Genomic DNA, 19,802 nt, shown 5'->3' on the forward strand with positions numbered 1-19,802 from the left:
TTCAGTTCAGACTCATAGAGTGAGAGTGTTTAGTGAAGTTTAGTCATGTCTGGGTCGAGGAGTGTTGTGCTGCTGTGGGGCTGTGTCTGCCTCTGGCTTCTCAGCGAGGTTCGAGGAGCTTTGGTTATCTCCCGCCATGATGCTGCCATACAGGTAACACTGCTTCTCTTCTATTTCTGCTATTTTGTAGTTGTAGTTTTATATCATAATCACAACAACAACAACAACAACAATAATAATAATAAAGAATAATAATAATGATGGATTTAATTCATAATGCAACAGCACAACACATTGTAATGCTTTTCATGTAATTCAGTACTCTGTTTTCAGTCAACCTGTGGTTCCTTTTTAAACTCTCAATCTCAATGCTGCTTTGCCTTTAGTTTTCTTTAATGGCCCAATATGCTCCATGTAGGAAATTGGAATGGGAATCACAAACTCTAATAATTAGAAAATCCTAATAGTTAACTCAGAGAACATATATATGTCCCTAAGCTTATCATTTCCCTTTACCCACGTTTTAGACCAAGAATTACAGTAGTAGTATCAATGCTGATCGCATTGATATAAATAAAATAATAATTTCCCGTCCCTATGGCCATCTGTACAATATTATACCATTTAGGACTGACCTAAGTTTTATGAAAAACGTATTTATTAAAAAAATACAAAAATTTTATGTTGCTATATACTGTACATGAACAATAACCCCAAAAGGGGTTCCCGTCCTGAATAGAGCTTCTCAAACCTTGCCTGTGTTTAAATCACGTCTGAAAACTCACTTGTACTCTTTGGCATTTGAGTTGCTGCTTCCTATGCTGTCTCTATGCTGCCCTTATGTATTGTTGTTTTTTCTTTGATATTTTAGTATTTAGTAGCTGTACACAAAGAATTGTGTACAGCACTTTGTTTCAACTCGGTTGTATACAAATGTGCTTTATAAATAAAGTGGATTGGATTGGAATACATACACCTCATCTAATCACAGCTTTGTGTTCTTATACTCATATAAAACTCTTAACTGTACTGTATGTTTTATAAATTCTTATCTCTCTGTATGTCTCCTAGCAATGCACCATAATAAACACATTCTAATTTTACTTTACTGCATAGATCTTAATCAATCTTCTACTTTTTTACATTCTTCTCTTTCACTCCTGTGTATGCATGAATATAGTATGTGAGTGACTTGCATCGGTATACCCTCTATGTTAATTCAGCTTTCTTTGTGAATTCTAGGAGACACTGCATCCCACCAGGATACTTAAGGTATAGTTGAAATTATTTCCACACGCAAATTAACTCCTTCTTTCCCTGCAAGCAGTTCGAAGTTTGCATTACTTTGTGAAAGCCTTACAACCAATTTAGTTGGAATAAGTACTTCATGAAGTTGGAAACTCACTGCTTACACATTTTGAACTTTTGACATCGTTATAAATCATCGTTATCATTAGAAACATCATGTCACTGTTTAGTCTGGGGGGAAAAAATGGTACAACTAAATACTATTTTAATGGTACTAAATTATTCACAGTACTCACTTTAATAAGTGATTGAAGATGACTGCTTCAATGTAAACTTGGTAAAGTCCAAAGGTTAGACCTACTCATGTATTATCCCAGTAAATCAAATTACTATTATGATGAGTGTCTCTTCTTTTTATTGCAGAAAAGAAGTACAAACAACATAGAGGTAAGAAACAATATCCCGTTTTTCAGTCTGTTAATGAAAAGAATTAAAATAAAAAATACAACTGTCATTACACTAGCCTGATTATGTACAAACCATGTGCAACCCAGATTCGGCACTTCTCTCCTATGCCACCAAAATGTTGGAACGCCCAACAGTCATTAAGACATGCAAATCCCTTGACTCCTTCAAAACCGTTCTCAAAGGGCATCTGCGGACGTCTGCAATTTTAAACTGGCCCCCGTAAATTCTGGATCCCCCCCCCCCACCCCTTTTTCCCTTCACTGTCTATGTCTTTTCCCTTTTTACCTCCTTGTATGATTATTTCCTGTTTTTGGCTATATAGAAGTATATACGTCTCTAAATGTTCTGATGAATTGAAAATGGTGGACCGGAGTGTAATGCTTTATGCCACCAAAATGTTGGAACGCCCAACAGTCATTAAGACATGCAAATCCCTTGACTCCTTCAAAACCGCTCTCAAAGGGCATCTGCGGACGTCTGCAATTTTAAACTGGCCCCCGTAAATTCTGGATCCCCCCCCCACCCCTTTTTCCCTTCACTGTCTATGTTTTTTCCATTTTTACCTCCTTGTATGATTATTTCCTGTTTTTGGCTATATAGAAGTATATACGTCTCTAAATGTTCTGATGAATTGAAAATGGTGGACCGGAGTGTAATGCTTTATGGTGTCGTCCACAGCTAACAGTTTTTGTATTGAGCTGTGCTTGAAATGTACTGTAATTCTGCAAACTGTTAATAGATACTTCAATCAATCAAACATACTGTACTTCTCTCTCTCAGGTGGAGGTGGACAGTGTGACAGTGGACATCACAGTAGCATCTCGTTTCGCTCACACTGTCATGACCTCCACTGCTCTGAACAAGGCCAACTCCTCTCAGGAAATCTTCTTTGAGGTGGACCTTCCCAAGACCGCCTTCATCACCAACTTCAGCATGTCAGTTCCATCTCTCTATCACTTCTTACTGTGTGTGTGTACCCCTGTATGTTTGTTTCCGTATCTCCCTGACCATGCCTGCTTTTGGGATTTTAAATGACAACTATTAGCGATATAAACCCATGTTGAGAACTCTTCCTGTTTGCTTTTCAGGGAAATTGATAATCAGATGTACGTTGGAGAGGTCAAAGAGAAGGAAAAAGCCAAGCAGCAGTATCAGAAAGCTGTCTCATCAGGACAGACTGCTGGACTGGTCAGGTAAGTCTCAGGACATGTTACTGGGAGAGGGGTGAAATAGCTATAGCAGATGACATATTGCTCTAGTCTCGGACACAGCAGAGAAACTCCTACTGGCAGTAGAAATAGAGTGCAAGAAGATCGGCCTCAGGCTCAACGCCAAGAAGAAGACTATTGACAGTTATGCAATGGGATGGAAATCTGACATGGAACATGGAAGAACATCTCAAGAGGCGGCTGTTTGAGCTTCAGTCTAATCAGTGCTGCTGTATGGGACCAAGACATGGACCCTCACAGCACAATAGGAAAAGGCCCGAAAAAGATTATACACAAGAATGCTACTAATGGCACATGTGTCATATGGACGGACCACACCAGAAATGTGGTCCTCGTCGCTCAGGGGGTGCAGTGGTAAAAGTCCCTGCCGATCAACAGGTTGTGGGTTCAAAACTTCAAATCCATGTCCGTGTCAGGCGTCTGTGCGAACACAATTGGAGGGAAGCCAGCCTCTTTGTCACTGCATGTATTCCTACGGGCTGGGGCGGCCCGTAGGAATACAGTTGGGAGGGAGGAGTAGGACGAAGGGTCCTCCTGGTGGGGGCTCGAGTCAGTAGGATACAACAGCGGTTACAACAAATAAATGTGTGTGGGGAGGAATTATTTGGCTTAACGACTAAATTGTAGAGAAAAGGGAGGTAAAAATAATTGGCTACAATTTTGGAAAAAAAGGAACCTAACACGGGGGCCTAACATGGTCAGAGAGAGAAGGATGAGGATGGCAGGGTACCAGCGTACTGCGTCAAGCACCCGGAACTAGTGGCAAGCAAAATGGCACTGTGGGAGCCAATTCAGGGCACAGCCAGGAAAGGCAAGAAGCGCACCACCTATATAGATGCACTGTGGTGTGACAACATTGCAGACCCTGATGCTAGACGGTGTGGAGGGCAGCAATTCAGGACTCCCAAGTTGGTGTTGGCTAGACCGCACTCTCACATCGCATGGTACAACTATACATACAAATTCACAAACATATTTTATTTGTTATTTTTGTTTTGTCTGTGTTCTAGGGCCTCTGGAAGAAAAATGGAGAAGTTCTCTGTGTCAGTAAACATTGCTGCCAATAGCAACGTGAAATTCATTCTGACCTATGAGGAGCTTCTTATCAAGAAACTAGGCCAGTATGAGATTCTGACCCGGGTCAAACCCAAGCAGCTTGTCCGGAACTTTCAGGTGGTTCTCCATGCATGTAGTATGTTCATATCACACACTGTTTAAAGGAGCACTTCACTCATTTTCAACCTTAACTTCTTATAACTGGTCGTCACTCGTCAGTCGTCACCAATGCTCAAGATGCCACAATTTACTACCAGCTATTGACACGACAGGTTGCGCGTTGGTCTGGCGAGTGGGAGCCCCGGGTTCAATACCCACTTCCGCGTAATGCTACAATCTGGTGTAGTCGGCAGGACATGGAGCTTGATATCCTCGCGTGAGGGACATGAGGGACATCGTGTGCGGCGGTCCGCGGTGTGAAGTGAGAAGCGCGAGGACACGCTTCAAAGACTGGGGGGTTGATTGTAGCCCCTAGCCAAGACCCAGCCCGCAACAGCCCGCAACAGCCCTGCCAATCGGGCTCAGCCCTATTGGCACGACAGGTTGCGCGTTGGTCTAGCGAATGGGAGCCCCGGGTTCAATTCCCACTTCCGCGTAATGCTACATGAGCATTAGTGAGGTCAGAGGACCAATTATATGAATATAAATTGATAATGGCTGAAGTGGTCCTTTAATGAAAGGCTAATCTCACGTTGTGTATATTTGTGTCGTGTCTTTGCACAGATTGTGGCAGATATCTATGAGCCACAGGGTATTGCATATGTTGATGCCAATGGAACCTTCTTATCCAATGAGCTGCTCTCTCTGGTGGAGAAAGGAGTCACAGACAACAAGGTAGAGGGATAAAAATGGCTCAGTCTCAAGGTTCTTCGGACAGCTCGTTTCATTTATCTCTCAAATTCATCTTTGTGTATCTTCTACCCTACCCTGTTGAAAAACATACTCATCTTCGCTATAATTAAACAATAATTTATTAAAAAAATAATTATAATACATTTTCCATAAATACAAGGCATTTTGTACAGTAGAATAAAAAAGTAATGAGCAGGTGGGGAACTCATTAAAATAATTGCAATTATAACCCCTTCTTTTTTAAAACATTACTACAGTGTGCCATGGATTTATTGAAGGAAACCTGCTGTTTACAATCTCGCTTTAATACTTTTTTCCAGCAACAACCATCCAAAAAGCACCTGTATGCGACCAAACACCTAAGACCACCCAGCAGCGCTTCTACCTCTTGTCTTCTATTAGACGTGTCAGATTGCACTAAAGTGAATGTATTGTATCCGTCTTTCAGGCACACATCTCCTTCTCACCAACACCGGAGCAGCAGAGGCCGTGTCCAGACTGTGATGGAACTCTGATTGATGGAGATTTCATCATCAAGTATGATGTGAAACCGGCCACGGGCCTAGGGGACGTTCAGGTCGGATGTCTCTTATATCTATTTTAATCTCATCTTTCTTTTTTTAAAGTGTGCTGCTGTGTGCTTGATTGTTTTCGTTCTGTGGATCATACAGAGTTGCCCTGGGGTATGAAAGGTGCTGTGTGAATGAGGTTGCCTTGCCTTGTCACAGGGGTAAACAATAGGCCTATAAATGGACTGGTGGCCCGGATGTACTTTTTAAACCTAAAGGGCCACCAGAACACACCAAGCACTTGCCCAGTGGGGCCAGTGAAAATAATGCCTTGAAAGTAAAAACATTAACATCTAATAATTTCACATTATTTCCCTGTAGTACTGAGTTTTGTAATAATGATTTCACTTAAATCCCTAGTATCACATTTAGTAGATCCAGTCATCTTTTGTGGAGGGTGTAATTTCCTGGGGTCTAGTAGGACTATAGTAAATAAGAAGAAGAAGAAGAAGAAATCGCCGTAAGATTTAGTAAAAATAAATACATATTAAGCCTCTTGTTCGAATGCCCCCGCCCACCTGTCAAAAATAGCTAAAATCGCTAAAATAAATGAAAGCAGCAAATGAAAAAAAAAATGAACACTCATCTTTTACTTTCTCTAATAACAACCTAAAGCAGTGGTTCTCAACCAGTGGTCCGGGGACCACCAGTGGTCCTTGAGAGGGTGTCGCGACCCCTTGGGGGGTCGCCAAATTATTTTGGGGGGTCCCCAAATTATTAATTTATTTTCTTTTTTTTGCAACTCAATGGCTGGAAAATGGAAATTAAGAGTTTACATAGTAAGTGGTGCATGCATAAACTTTCCTTAATGATTAAATCTGGTTTCAGTATTCATTTATGATGTATTTGCTCTATTATTGTCTCCACCAGGCCGAAGGCATGGGGAGAGAGTATGTTTTGCACTCCGTCCGTGTGTGTGTGTGTGTGTGTGTCCGTCCTTCCTTCCTTCCTTCCTTCCTTCCGTCCTTCCGTCCGTCCATTACCAGCTAATCTCCGGCACCGTTGGCCCGATCCATGCCAAACTTTGCACACACACTCCCTGGATATTCTTCAATGGCCTGTTATAGCGCCACCATGAGGCCGATTTAGGCAAAACACATTTCTGTACATTACTCGTAGACATTTTATCCATACATCACACAATTCGGTATACACTATCTTCATAGTCATGTGATCAACACGGATCTGCACCATTTCCCATCTTCCATCCTGATTGGCTAAGATTGGCTTCCAAAGCTCACATGATTGGTCCGTTTCGAACAAAATGTCGCAAATCACAAACATAGTGTGCAATTTCCGTGAAATTATACACGCACATTTCCACTAGGCCGAGGACGACATGCCCATTCTTTTCCAAATCAGCCTCATGTTGGCGCTATAACAGGCCAATTCCTGTTTTTAGCTATAACTGCATCGATCTGTATACAACTTATGTATGCGCACTCCCTAGAGGCCATGGAAAAACATTGTCTCTGCATCCCTCCACATCTACTGGTTATAGCGCCACCATGAGGCCGATTTCTGCAAAACACATTGCTTATGTTAGTCGCACAGATTTCATCCAAATCTCACGCAAATCGGTACACATGATCTCTGTAGTCATGTGAACAAGACAGTCTGTTGGATTTCTCAGATTCTACACTGATTGGCTAACATTGCCTTCCAAAGTTTTCAGGAGTGGCCCGTTTTGTTCAAAATGCTGCACATGTCCTGCTCATCCAGAATTCTATCCTCAGAGATGCTATGAGTGATCTGGCTCTGCATTTCCTCAACAAAAGAACATTGTTGCAAAAAACAAACAAACAAACAAACATGTTTATATTACTCCTAAACATTTTGCCAAACATCTCACACAGTCCTATCCTCCTGGTGGAGACCTGTGCCCGGAAGGGCACTTTTTCTAGTTAAGGTTATTTTTGCAGTCAGTTTGTATTGGTGGTGGGGAGGGGGGCAGGTCGGGGGTCGTGAGACATGGCCAAAGCATTTCCGGGGGTCCCCAGCCAAAAACATTGAGAACCCGGTGCCTTAAAGCATGAACATTGATTGAAAAAAACCCAAAGTTGTCCTTTAAGCCTGCACAGGTATGGACTAGTACTACCGGTGGTGATGATGATAATAATAATAATAATAATAATAATAATAATAATAATAATAATAATAATAATAATAATAATAATAATAATAATAATAATAATAATAATAATACTTTGTTTACCAAAGTGCTTTACAGAGCAATAAAGAAAAAAAGAAAAGCAAAAACATAAAGCAACATTAAAATAATAGCAAAAAAGGCCAGTGAATAAGGCAAAACAGTGAGAACATGAATAACAACACAGATAATAAAAAAAATAACTAAAAGTATGTCCTCTTCTACCCCTGATTTGAACCCGGTTTCCTGCGCAAGTGCTGACATTTTTACCATTGACCTAATAGAGCCCTAACCTGACTCCGCCTGTCCGCCAGATTGCGGCATGAGTATTGAGTTTACAAGTTCCCTCCTCCTACCTTGATCTGGTCTCTCTCTAGCAGAAATAATGAACCGGAAGCAGCAGAACAAAAATCTCCATAATAATTTCGAGTTGTAGTCTTAATTTTTAGCTTGTGTTTACATTTGCGCTGTGGCACAGCTACAATACGTCACCAGTATCGCGTTGATATGTGGTCGCATACGGCCGCAGAGCACTGTGCTCACAGTATCATACTCTACCATACAGATTGGACCAAATAAGATTGTATTAAAAATGTTACTAAATGCCACTTTCGGCAAACTAGACTCACAAACTATAGGTTGCAGAGTTGACTTGACTGAAATGAAAATTCCTAATGAACATAATGAACATAATGCAAAGCATGTCCTCCTGACACTCTAATGCTGCAAAGAAGCTGTTGACCAAAGATTGTATTAATAGTCACATATTTATCCGCTTCTGTCACTGCTTTCTGAATATACAGTAGATTTGTCTTTTTTCCCCCTCAGATTGTGAATGGATACTTTGTCCACTTCTTTGCACCTCCTGACTTAAACAGAGTTTCAAAGAATGTGGTGTTTGTGATTGACGTCAGTGGATCCATGAGTGGAACTAATATAAGGCAGGTGAGAAAGTGTGCATGCAATATGTGAGACAGTGAGTGGGTGAAATACAAAAAACTACAGTATGTCTCCAGTATATTATGTGTGCTATTCTATGTAGGCCTACACGTTTATGCATGACCTCTGATCTTGTTACACTTGTGCAGACGCGTGAGGCATTGCTGGCCATTCTTCAGGACCTGCACGAGGACGACTACTTTGCTATCATCCTGTTTGACGATAAGATTACACCCTGGAAACATTCTCTTATTAAGGCCAGCAAGGAAAATGTGGACGAAGCCCTGGAATTCACCAAAGGGATAGATACATATGGAAGTAAGCATCAGAATAAGTCGCATCTTGGATGCTGCACTAATGATTTCTACAGGTTGGTCGGGGTGCATGTTCATTGGAGTGTGGCACTAGGAAGAATAGCACATCAACACTGTAGGAGTAGCAGTGACTACAGAGGGAATTGGGAATTGTCATAATTAAATTGGGAGAGAAAAAAGCATGCTACAGTCTAGGCCTACGTCCTCCCAGTGAAGCTCATCACTTGCAGGTTTAACAGTGATTTCATGTGGTTCCAACACGTCATACCAAAGCCTACACGGGTTTTGCAAGGATGTACTGTGATTGGCCAGTCGCTATAACCTTATAACCTCAGTAAAACTATACCTAAACCTAACCATTGACCTCCAGTAACCTTACCCCAGAGGTAACTAGATTAAGACTAAATCTAAATATAAGATTTATAAACTTTTAGTGTTTTAGTAAGACTAAATCATAATTGCCCAGACTCTTCTTCAACAAAGATGGCGAAAGCAAACATTCTCTTTGTTCTGTACTTAACTGCCCCCGGGCAAGTTAAGTACAGAACAAAGAATGTTTGTTCTGAAGACCAACCAGTAGGGGTCAGCAGTGACAAGATTGCACGTGCAAGTGTGTGTGGAAATACATTAGGGAGGAAAAGGGAAAATACTTATTTTTGTCCTTGTTTTGAAATGGATTTAATATCATTGTAGGCTACTGTACACAGTTCAATGTATGTGTTCCCCTTCCAGTGACCAATATTAATGATGCTGCATTGGCTGCTGTAAACATGCTGCTGAAAGACAGACAAGACAACATCCTCCCAGAAAGGAGTTTCGACATGATTATCTTCATGACTGATGGAATGCCAAACGAAGGTGAGCTAATTTTTTTAAATATAATACAATTAAAGGACTAATCCTGTAGCTTAACAAAAGGTAGCCTTGCCATTGTAGGAGGTGTATATATATATTTCTGATAATTTTGTATTTAACTATGCAATTGTAAACATATATGATGTGTTTATATACTCCTGAAGCTGTGTCTCTGTGTGCTTTTGCTGTGTGCTTTTGCTTTTGGGAATGCATGTAAGCTATTAATGACTATACCATATTCGCAAATGATTATGTGGGAGCTAACCTCCTGTAATGTATTGTGAGAAATGTCCTAATATATTAGTTAAATGATGGAAGGTACCATTGTACTATACATTTTGTTTGTTTGTGTTAGTTATACTGTATATGTATACGTATGTACAACATGCAGTATATGTACCGTATATTTACATACAGGCGTTACGGACATCCCAACAATCCAAGAAAATGTCCGTGAAGCTATTGACGGAAGAATGTCTCTCTTCTGTCTGGGATTTGGAAATTCTGTGGATTACTCATTTCTGGATGTGATGGCACAACAAAACAAGGGATTGGCCCGCAGAATCTATGAGGACTCAGATGCGACCGCCCAACTCCAGGTGCAGTAAGGGAGGGTGTGATATAGCATTTATGATATGGCATGTGATATGTGGTATAGGTATGATACAGTATGTGATAGGACGCAGCTATTAAAGTTATGTCAGTCATTTTAAGCAGGTAGAAGGTAACATACTATACTAATACAAATGCAATAAATAGATGCTGCCGACTGAATTTAATAGATCAACGGTCTCAGAAACGCAGAGGTGGTTATAAAGGATCAAGGTTATAAAGAAGAGAAAAGGTCAAAAGTACACACTGTACAGATGAAGATTTTAAGTTACAGGCCCGGGTGGCTGGTGTAGCCGTCTGGGCACCTTGGCTGGTAATCCAGTCTGTCAGTGTGCCGCGGGTTCGACTCCCGATCCCGACGGCCTTTACTGCGTGTCACCCCCCCATCTCTCTCCCCATTTCCTGTCAGCCTACTGTATACCTATCCCTCTATGTAAAACAAATAAATTAAATTAAATTTAAGTTACAGCACAAACAGAAATGTGCTTCCAACTTTTATATTAGTGGGTGAAGCAGGACTCATCAAAGACACCGCTCACTTCACACAAGTGTGATTTTTGGGCCCCAGTGCCGCGGTGCAGGGACGTCCCCCCTCCCGACGAGAGCGCTGCGTTATCTCATTAAGATCGGCTTACTTTCGCCGTTTGTGAGGACACACCCATGCGTTATTATGTGGTGGAGCCGCAGAGAAAATTGTTATTATGAGGGTCGGCTTGGCACTTTTTGGCACATTTTGTTGCCCCCCTCGCAGTGCGTATTATTATTATTAAATTGTTTTTATTGATTTTTCTACACACAACAGGACATACCGACATACATATATACACCACCAGACTACACATAAGCATACAATACATTAAGAACACCTTGAGAAAAATAAAAAAATAAAAAAGACTGAAATACAGGACCAGAACAGACACACAATAAAAATAAAAGTATAAAGGTAATAAGGTCATATTGCATCACATTACATTGTTCTCACATAGATTGTCACATGCCATACAGGAGTAATTCAACTATTAGACAACCGTCGCAGTGCGTATTGCACGTATACGTAGCTGCGGCGCTGCTACAGAGACGGCTCGTTCGGTTATTTAGCAGCATGTTTACCAACATTATATTCCTTATTTATCCATAAATAGGTTATGAAGTAACTAAATATAGACTTATTTCTCCTTACAGCCACTATTTTGCATTTTAGATTTTAAAATACACGCCTGTTCAGACTATATTCTGTCTCGTATCAAGAGCACTACAGCTGCGAGATGAGTGACAGGTACCTTGGGCATCATTTTAACGTGCTTTATTTTTACAGCTTCTGCTGGTGTGAATGAAGCATTAGGCTTAATACATTACATGTGCAGACAAATACGCACAGAACGTGCACGTTTGCGTCCATAGAATTTCCTCCGGGCTTAGGTTGGGGTCGCAAGTCAATGGCAGCATTATTTTGTGCCCGGGAGGCGGGGACTGAAAAGTTTGGGAACCCATGGAGTAGAGAACTTCTCGAGCCCACACTGTTTCTTCAGGAACAGTATTACTTTCGAGTAGCAAGCTGCACTATTGTTATCGTAATTATGCCCGGGCCGTTTGCCCTCTGGGCTGTGACACCATGTGGGTCAATACACACAATCATCATTGAGTAGAAAGCTACCCGAGCCCACACTGTTTCTTCTGGAACAGTATTCTCTAGCTATTATTACTTGCGCAAGCAGAGCGTGCAAGTACTGTGGTCGTGCTCGTACGTGCACGTGTATGCGCGGAGGTATATATACTGATGTTGATGGTGACGTAATTAAGATATGTTTCCATGTCGGGTTATAACTGGCTGTTGATGGTGACATAATTAGGATTTCAGTGTCGGGTGAATTAAAGTTAATGTCTGTATGTATACATGTATGTAATCTGAAACCTATCTTTATTACGTCACCATCCAAAGCCAGTTATACCCCGGCAACATCAGTATATATACACCTTCGAAGGCTTCGAGCATACGCACATAAAAGCCAGCCGACCACAGTATAGTACTTTCAACTTACAACTTACATACATGTATACATACATACGTTACCTGTTACCCAACCAATATTGAAACATATCGTAATTACTTCACCATTGACAGCCAGTTATAACCCGACTTTAGTATTTAATTCCAATGTTTTACAGAGAGGCTGAGATTTGAAAGTTCGTAGCGGTCGACAGTACTTGCGCGCTCTGCTTGCGCACTAGTAGGTCATTTATAGCCTACTTGTGTGCAACACGCAAGTAGGTTCTAGTTAATACTCTTTTCCCAGGGTTTCTATGAGGAGGTGGCCAGTACTCTACTCTTAGAGGTGGACTTCCGTTACCCTGACAACACAGTGGATCTGCTGACCACCAACCACTTCAATCAGATGTTCAACGGCACAGAGATTGTGGTGGCTGGACGACTGAGTGACAATGACATGGATAACTTCATGGTGGAGGTGTTTGCCAAGGGGGTGAGACAGAGGAGTTGTAGTGTCTTTACTTTAGCTGAAAAAGAACGGTATAGCCGTTTACTCTCTTCTCTTTCTCTAGTCTAAAGAAGACTTCCAAGTGAAGGGCCAGGCAACCTCTGTAGATTGGAACGTTATCTACCCAGAGAAGGAATACATCTTTGGGGATTTCACAGAACGTCTGTGGGCCTACATCACCATCCAACAGCTACTGAAACAGAGGTCTGTTTTAATCATCTCAATGCTCTGTCAGGACTTTGAAACTCTGTCATGAATACTGTTGTTTTTTACCAGCTGCTTTAGCAAGCTGGTTAGACAACGATCATGAAATGTACACGACCACTTCGCCAGCTAGTCGACTCCAGGGTTGCCAAGTCCGCTTATTTACAGCAAAACTTTGATTGTTTTTTTTCCCACAGTTGCTTGCCTGGTTTTTGGAGGTTGGTTAGCTTATTTCTGTCAAGACATGTCAGTTGCCAACACTGGCAACCCGTTCTCTGGCAGAGCGGACTGCGGAGTGAGAAGAAAATGAATCTGCAATGTGCAGAATGACAGGCAACGCTGAAGCCAAGCGGCACAACAAGCGCAAAATAATATAGAATATATATAGGTCCAGTATGGTTGATGTGTTTGTAAAGCGTTATACTAGTAGTAGTCTACTAGTATTAAGTGTAGTAGTTAGACTTACACTCGCTCATCCCCTGGTTCACGTCAGTTTTTCTCTATGGAGAATACATGGGGTCATCTTAAATCGTCTCATATAACAATTGTGGTAAAAAAAAATGTCTTGTTTGTTTGGTTTTTCAGAAAGTCTGGTACTGCAGAGGAAAAAGGCAATGCCACAGCCAAGGCTCTTGAAATGTCCCTGAAGTACAATTTTGTCACTCCACTGACCTCCATGGTGGTCACCAAGCCTCAGACTGAGGATGGCAAGAATGATTCCCTCATTGCTGACAAGCTGACTGAGGGTAGGGCAGATGGAATGGGAAGGAAAAAAGTGTGACACTTGACTGTGGTCTTGTGTCCGTTAGAAGCTCCTGAATCCATACGTTGTCATCTTCTAATATATTTTCACTATTACCTTTCTACAGAGCAACGACAATTGCAAGAGAGACAGAAAGGTAAAACATTACATTTTCACCCCACCCAACAGAATAATTAAGGTTAGGTTTATACTTCCATTAGTACTTCTTTTTGAGGGGTGCTAGCCCCTCCAACATCTGGCTTTCAAAAATTATGTCATGTGGAAGCCAAGTCTATGGACTTTAAATGTTTTAATGTTTGCTCAACAAACAGCACCCCCAAAAAACAGGACCCCAGCCAAATCTATGGACTTTTGTTGTATGATGTTTGTTTAAAGAAGTGAGGAGCACCTCACTTCACACAAGTGTGATTTTTAATCAGGATACCTTTTTGTGTATAACCAGATACATATGGATATACCGCCAATACCGGATATTCAAGTTCTGCTCCAACGTATTTTGGTAAATACTCCAAAAGTGCACTGCTAACATATAACTCAGCTTCAGATATTGGCAGCTGACTGTCCAATATTAAATGAGCTCTCACCTTTACAATGTTATTTCAGTGGATGGAGATCCTCATTTCATGATAGAGCTTCCACAGAGAGATGATGCACTGTGCTTCAATATCAATGACACACCAGGCACCGTCTTCAACCTGGTTAGAGACACAACCACAGGTGATTCAAATATGATCCTTTTGTTTAATTATTCATGTTGTCAGAGCCTTACGATTTGGACATAATATTGATGTCCTTTTGAATATACTCATATCAATACATCCGAATAGTGTTGTATTTTGTTATTTTGTATGAGGTAACAGGTATAAGTTTGGGAACCTTTAATTATATATAATAGTTTTCATTACTTGCGCGTGCAAGTAATGTTGTTTGTCTGGTGCTCTGATGCGTATGTCCGTGGCTGCGTATGACGTAATGATTAATTTGTGCTTGATATGGTATTGGTTTCAGATTACATACATGTATACATAGGGTCATTACCTTTGATCCACCCGACACTGAAACATATCATTATTACGTCCCCACTGATGCGTTATACGCTGGCATTGGTACATATCTTCATTACGTCATACGCAGCTACGGACATACGCATCAAACAACCCAAGTAACCACAGTAGCCTATACTGCTAATCAACTTACAAATTACATATATACATAGAGGCATTTTCTTTAATCCACCCGACACTGAAACATATCAATATTACGTCACCATCGAGAGCCAGTTATACCCTGGCATTGGTACATATCTTCATTACGTCATACGCAGCTACGGACATACGCATCAAACGACCCAAGTAACCACAGTATACTGCTAATTAACTTACAAATTACATATACATGTATACATAGAGGCATTACCTTTAATCCACCCAACACTGAAACATATCTTTATTACGTCACCATCGAGAGCCAGTTATACCCTGGCATAATCTGAAACCTACCTTTATTACCTTTATTCAATTTACATATACATACTGTACAATGTTACCTGTTAGCTAACCAATATTGAAACGTATCGTAATTACATCACCATTGACGGCTAGTTATAACCCGACTTTAGTATTTAATTCCAATGTTTCGTAGCGGTTGACAGTACTTGCGCGCTCTGCTTGCGCACTAGTAGGTCATTTATGGCCTACTTGTGTGCAAAGCGCCAGTAGGCACTCGACAGAGTGAAGTTCTAGTTTGAATCTGTGCTTTGTGAGTGACTGAATCGTTTCGCTTCCTTAGGCATTTTAGTCAATGGTCAGACTATTGGAGATAAAAAAGTTGCACCCGATGGAAAAATCAACACCTACTTTGGACGTTTCGGCATCATTCACAAGACCCTCGGGGTGAGACTGGAGGTGACCACTGAAGACATCTCTGTGTTACAAGATGGAAAACGTGTTAAGTTACTGTGGTCAGATAAAGCTGCCCTCAAAGGACCCAAGTAAGTTATAGCTTTCGAGAGTACCGTCTCACTCAATGGCAAAACAGCCAATACACAATAATGATATTTAAATATTTAGGCTGAATTACTGTGCCAAATGTTGTCTTTACCCAAGTTCTCATTTTTGGGTCACTAAAATCTGTCCAGGTTTTATTTTTAACGGGCACTAGCCCCTCCTACAGTATATACAGCTTTTGTCCCCACAAAATGTCCGCAACACAAACATTAAATACCTTTGACAATGAAGGGAAATTTTACTTCATCTTGTCCCCACATGTCTCATATCGACAATGAAAGGATAATTTAGGTAAAATGTCCGCCAAATATGACGTAGATTTGTGGCAACCGGCATTCTAATTGGCCAGTATGAGATGATGCATGATGCTGTACGATGATAAGAGCGCCCCTCACTTCACACGGGTGTGATTTTTTTTACAACAAATTCCTTAAAATGTCTGGGTTTTGCTACAACAGACCATTAAGCATACACTGTACATTTACACTACACTTTGATGGCTTTGTTCAGAAATACGTTCTGAGAGTGCTTGGAACGCACTCTAGGTACTCTCTGGTCATTCATAAATTCAGGCTGGTCGGAGTATCAAAGATTCTCATAGCATAGTTAGAACACACCCATTGTAGAAGTTTATGTTGCATGCATGATGTAACTGAGTGGCTGCGGCTTCTTCACTCAGATCAAAATATGCACTGAGCTGAATGCACTGAGCTCTGCCTCTGACATTGAATACAAATGCCAGCAGGCTATCTCACTTTTTCTTTTTGTTAAAATCATAATTATTATTCTGTTATTGTCTCCACCAGGCCGAAGGCATGGGGAGAGAGTATGTTTTGCACTCCGTCCGTGTGTCCGTCCGTCCATCCGTCCGTCCGTCCTTCCGTCCTTCCGTCCGTCCGTTATCAGCTAATCTCCGGCACCGTTGGCCCGATCCATGCCAAACTGTGCACACACACTCCCTGGATGCCAACGACGTACCTCTGCCCCAAATATTCCTCAACGGCCTATTACAGCGCCACCATGAGGCCGATTTAGGCAAAACGCATTTCTGTAGATAACTCGTACACATTTTATCCATACATCACTCAATTCGGTTGATCACATAGTCATGTGATCAACACAGATCTGCACAATTTCCCATCTTCCATCCTGATTGGCTAAGATTGGCTTCCAAAGCTCACATGATTGGTCCGTTTCGAACAAAATGCCACAAATCACAAACACAGTGTCCAATTTCCATGAAATTATACACACACATTTCCACTAGGCCGAGGACGACATGCCACTATTTTTGTTCCCAAATCAGCCTCACGGTGGTGCTATAACAGGCCAATTCCTGTTTTTACCTATAACTGCATCATCGGTATACAACGTATGTATGCGCACTCCCTAGAGGCCATGGAAAAACATTTTCCCTGCATCCCTCCACATCTGCCGGTTATAGCGCCACCATGAGGCCGATTTCTGCAAAACACATTGTTTGTTAGTCGCACAGATTTCATCCAAATCTCACGCAAATCGGTACACATGATCTCTGTAGTCATGTGATCAAGACAAGCCTGTTGGATTTCTCAGATTCTACACTGATTAGCTAAGATTGCCTTCCAAAGTTTTCAGGAGTAGCCCGTTTTGTCTCCTGGTGGAGACCTGTGCCCAGAAGGGCACTTTTTCTAGTTTATATTGTTATTATATTGCTACATCGCTATGTATTCATACAGAAGAGGCATACTTTGAAGGAATATACAAGATTTATGAATCTTTATGAAGCATTTATGAAGCACTCTACTTCACTCTACTCTAGAGTAGCTGGCTGGCTCCATATATGCAGATCTAGGTGATGATCCAGTCTTCCACATGGAGCTTAGGTTAGTGTCGTGATCTTCACATATGGAGATCCAGGTGATTATAGTCAGCTCCACATATGGAGATCCATGGGTTGTACCAACTTGGTTCAATTGCAAGTGTGTATTTTATGGACATTCCCATATACAGTATGTTAATATTGATGACATCAGATGCCAATACAGAATTCTGGCCAAACACTATATGGAGCGTGTCACGAGGCGTGAATGACAGACTGACTGACGGGAGATGTAGGTTTTCATAGTAAACTGCGACCTACAGTCGCCATCAACATTCCCTCTCCCCTTTCTCCTCCCTACCTTTGTTCTCTCTGCCCTTTGCACCTCCCTTGCAGTATGGATCTTCTGTTGACCAAAGACTGCACCCTGACGGTCAGTCTAAAAGATTCTGTGACGTTTGTAGTCCTGCTGCACCGAGTCTGGAAGAGCAACCCATTCCATCAAGACTACCTGGGCTTCTACACCCTGGACAGCCATCTTCTCTCTCCATCTGTTCACGGCCTGCTAGGTACAGAACATCACAGATCACACTAGGGGAAGCAGGACAGAATCACACATATAACATCTAATCTATCCTCCTCCCCATCAAATCACACCGGCTAGGATACAAGAAGAAGATGCCCAAAATGTACCCCCTTTTACGTTATTTGTCAACCCTTATTCATGTTGCAATGTGGCAGTATTATCTGTACCTCTAATGGTTAGAACTTATGGAATCACTTCATTATTTGACATGTGCAATAGGCTACACTAGGGTTAACTTGCCAATGTAGTTTCAGTGCAGATTAAGAGAATAAACTGAAGTCCAGAATCCCTTTTAAATAAATTACAATGGTGGGTTGTCCTCCAGGTCAGTTCTACCATGGGGTTGAGTTTGAGGTGGGACATCTGCGTCCAGGAGAGGTCCCTGAAAAACCTGATGCCACCATGTATGTGAAGGGACAGGAGCTCAATGTGACCAGGTACACATGATTGTCTCATCCTATATAGGATGAGAATGCATATAAGATCTGGTACAGATACAAGTGCATGTTTGTGTTTCAATGTACTGTACAGGTTTATATACATATACAGTTGATATAATGTCTTTCTCTTTGGTCCACAGAGGCTGGCAGAAGGACTTTAGGAATGATGTGAAGAATGGAGTAAATATTCCCTGCTGGTTCATTCATAGTAATGGAACAGGCCTGATAGATGGAGATGCCTCAGATTACATTGTGTCTGGCCTGTTTAAGACTTACTGATAATAGTGTCAATAACAGGACTCACCGGGTTCCAAATTCATAGAACAAATTCTGTACTGCAATTGTACACTAATAAAACAAAATGAGCCGCTATGCACAGCTTTGCGTGTCTGCATGAGCACGGAATGTGCTCAGCTATTGGCTGAGCACGGAATGTGATGTTTGATGATGATGATAAGAGCGCCACTCACTTCACACAGGTGTGATTTTTATTTTAGTGGCGCCATTCAGCTGTTGGGTTACCCCAGATCACAATTTTTTCCACCAATGCTTTCAAGTGTTCTTCAAAGCCTATGATGTGAATGTATGTGAATTGTAGATTATAATTTTTGAAAAGGAATGGTTGGAGTATGGTAATACCAAATAAAAATGGCAGTTACAAAAGCAAAGTCTACCTTACTAGTTTTTACTTCACAGGAAAACACCCTACTCACAACATTCAGTCAATAATAACCATTTTTTGAGGGGCTGTACTATACTGTAGTATACTGTACTGTACTATATTGTACTGTACTCCACTGTACTGTACTGTACTCCGCTGTACTGTACTGTATTGTACTGTTCTCCACTGTACTGTACTCCGCTGTACTTTACTGTACAGTACTCCGCTGTACTGTACTTCCCTGTACTGTACTGTACTGTCCCGTACTGTACTCTTCTGTGTGTGTGTGTGTGCGCAGTGAGAAGGGGAGAATATTACAAAAGTAATATTTATACAGTAAATATGGCAGTGGATTCGGGTGGCGTGCAAGATTTTTTGTGCATGGAGAGATGTGTGCTAACGGAGTAGGCCTAGTTTGGTAGGAGAAGAACGGATAAACAGCCATGTGCTTGTGTACCCCCTTTCCATAGGGTAAAGTGAAATATATATATGTCTATTTGGCATTGATAATATATCGCTCAGAGGAGGGTTAATTTGGAAAGCCTTTATAAGAGT

General features: G+C 41.3%; 1 protein-coding gene across 1 annotated transcript; it reads left to right on the plus strand.

Annotated features, from left to right (window-relative positions):
* Positions 1-45: 45 nt before the first annotated feature.
* On the plus strand, positions 46-19,205 carry LOC306932125 (inter-alpha-trypsin inhibitor heavy chain H3-like; the record flags this gene model as incomplete). Its single annotated transcript, XM_079513827.1, has 21 exons — positions 46-153; positions 1,672-1,678; positions 2,456-2,651; positions 2,805-2,909; positions 3,956-4,118; positions 4,725-4,835; positions 5,302-5,430; positions 8,400-8,516; positions 8,660-8,828; positions 9,557-9,682; positions 10,097-10,278; positions 12,586-12,771; positions 12,851-12,990; positions 13,576-13,736; positions 13,860-13,889; positions 14,196-14,252; positions 14,357-14,470; positions 15,542-15,743; positions 17,957-18,129; positions 18,472-18,583; positions 18,727-19,205. The coding sequence occupies 21 exons, from the start codon at positions 46-48 to the stop codon at positions 18,863-18,865; spliced, it is 2,727 nt and encodes a 908-aa protein (XP_079369953.1). The 3' UTR covers positions 18,866-19,205.
* Between the last annotated feature and the right edge of the window lie 597 nt (positions 19,206-19,802).

The sequence above is a fragment of the Electrona antarctica genome (genome assembly GCF_951216825.1).
Source record: "Electrona antarctica genome assembly, chromosome: 11".
Lineage (NCBI taxonomy): Eukaryota > Metazoa > Chordata > Actinopteri > Myctophiformes > Myctophidae > Electrona > Electrona antarctica.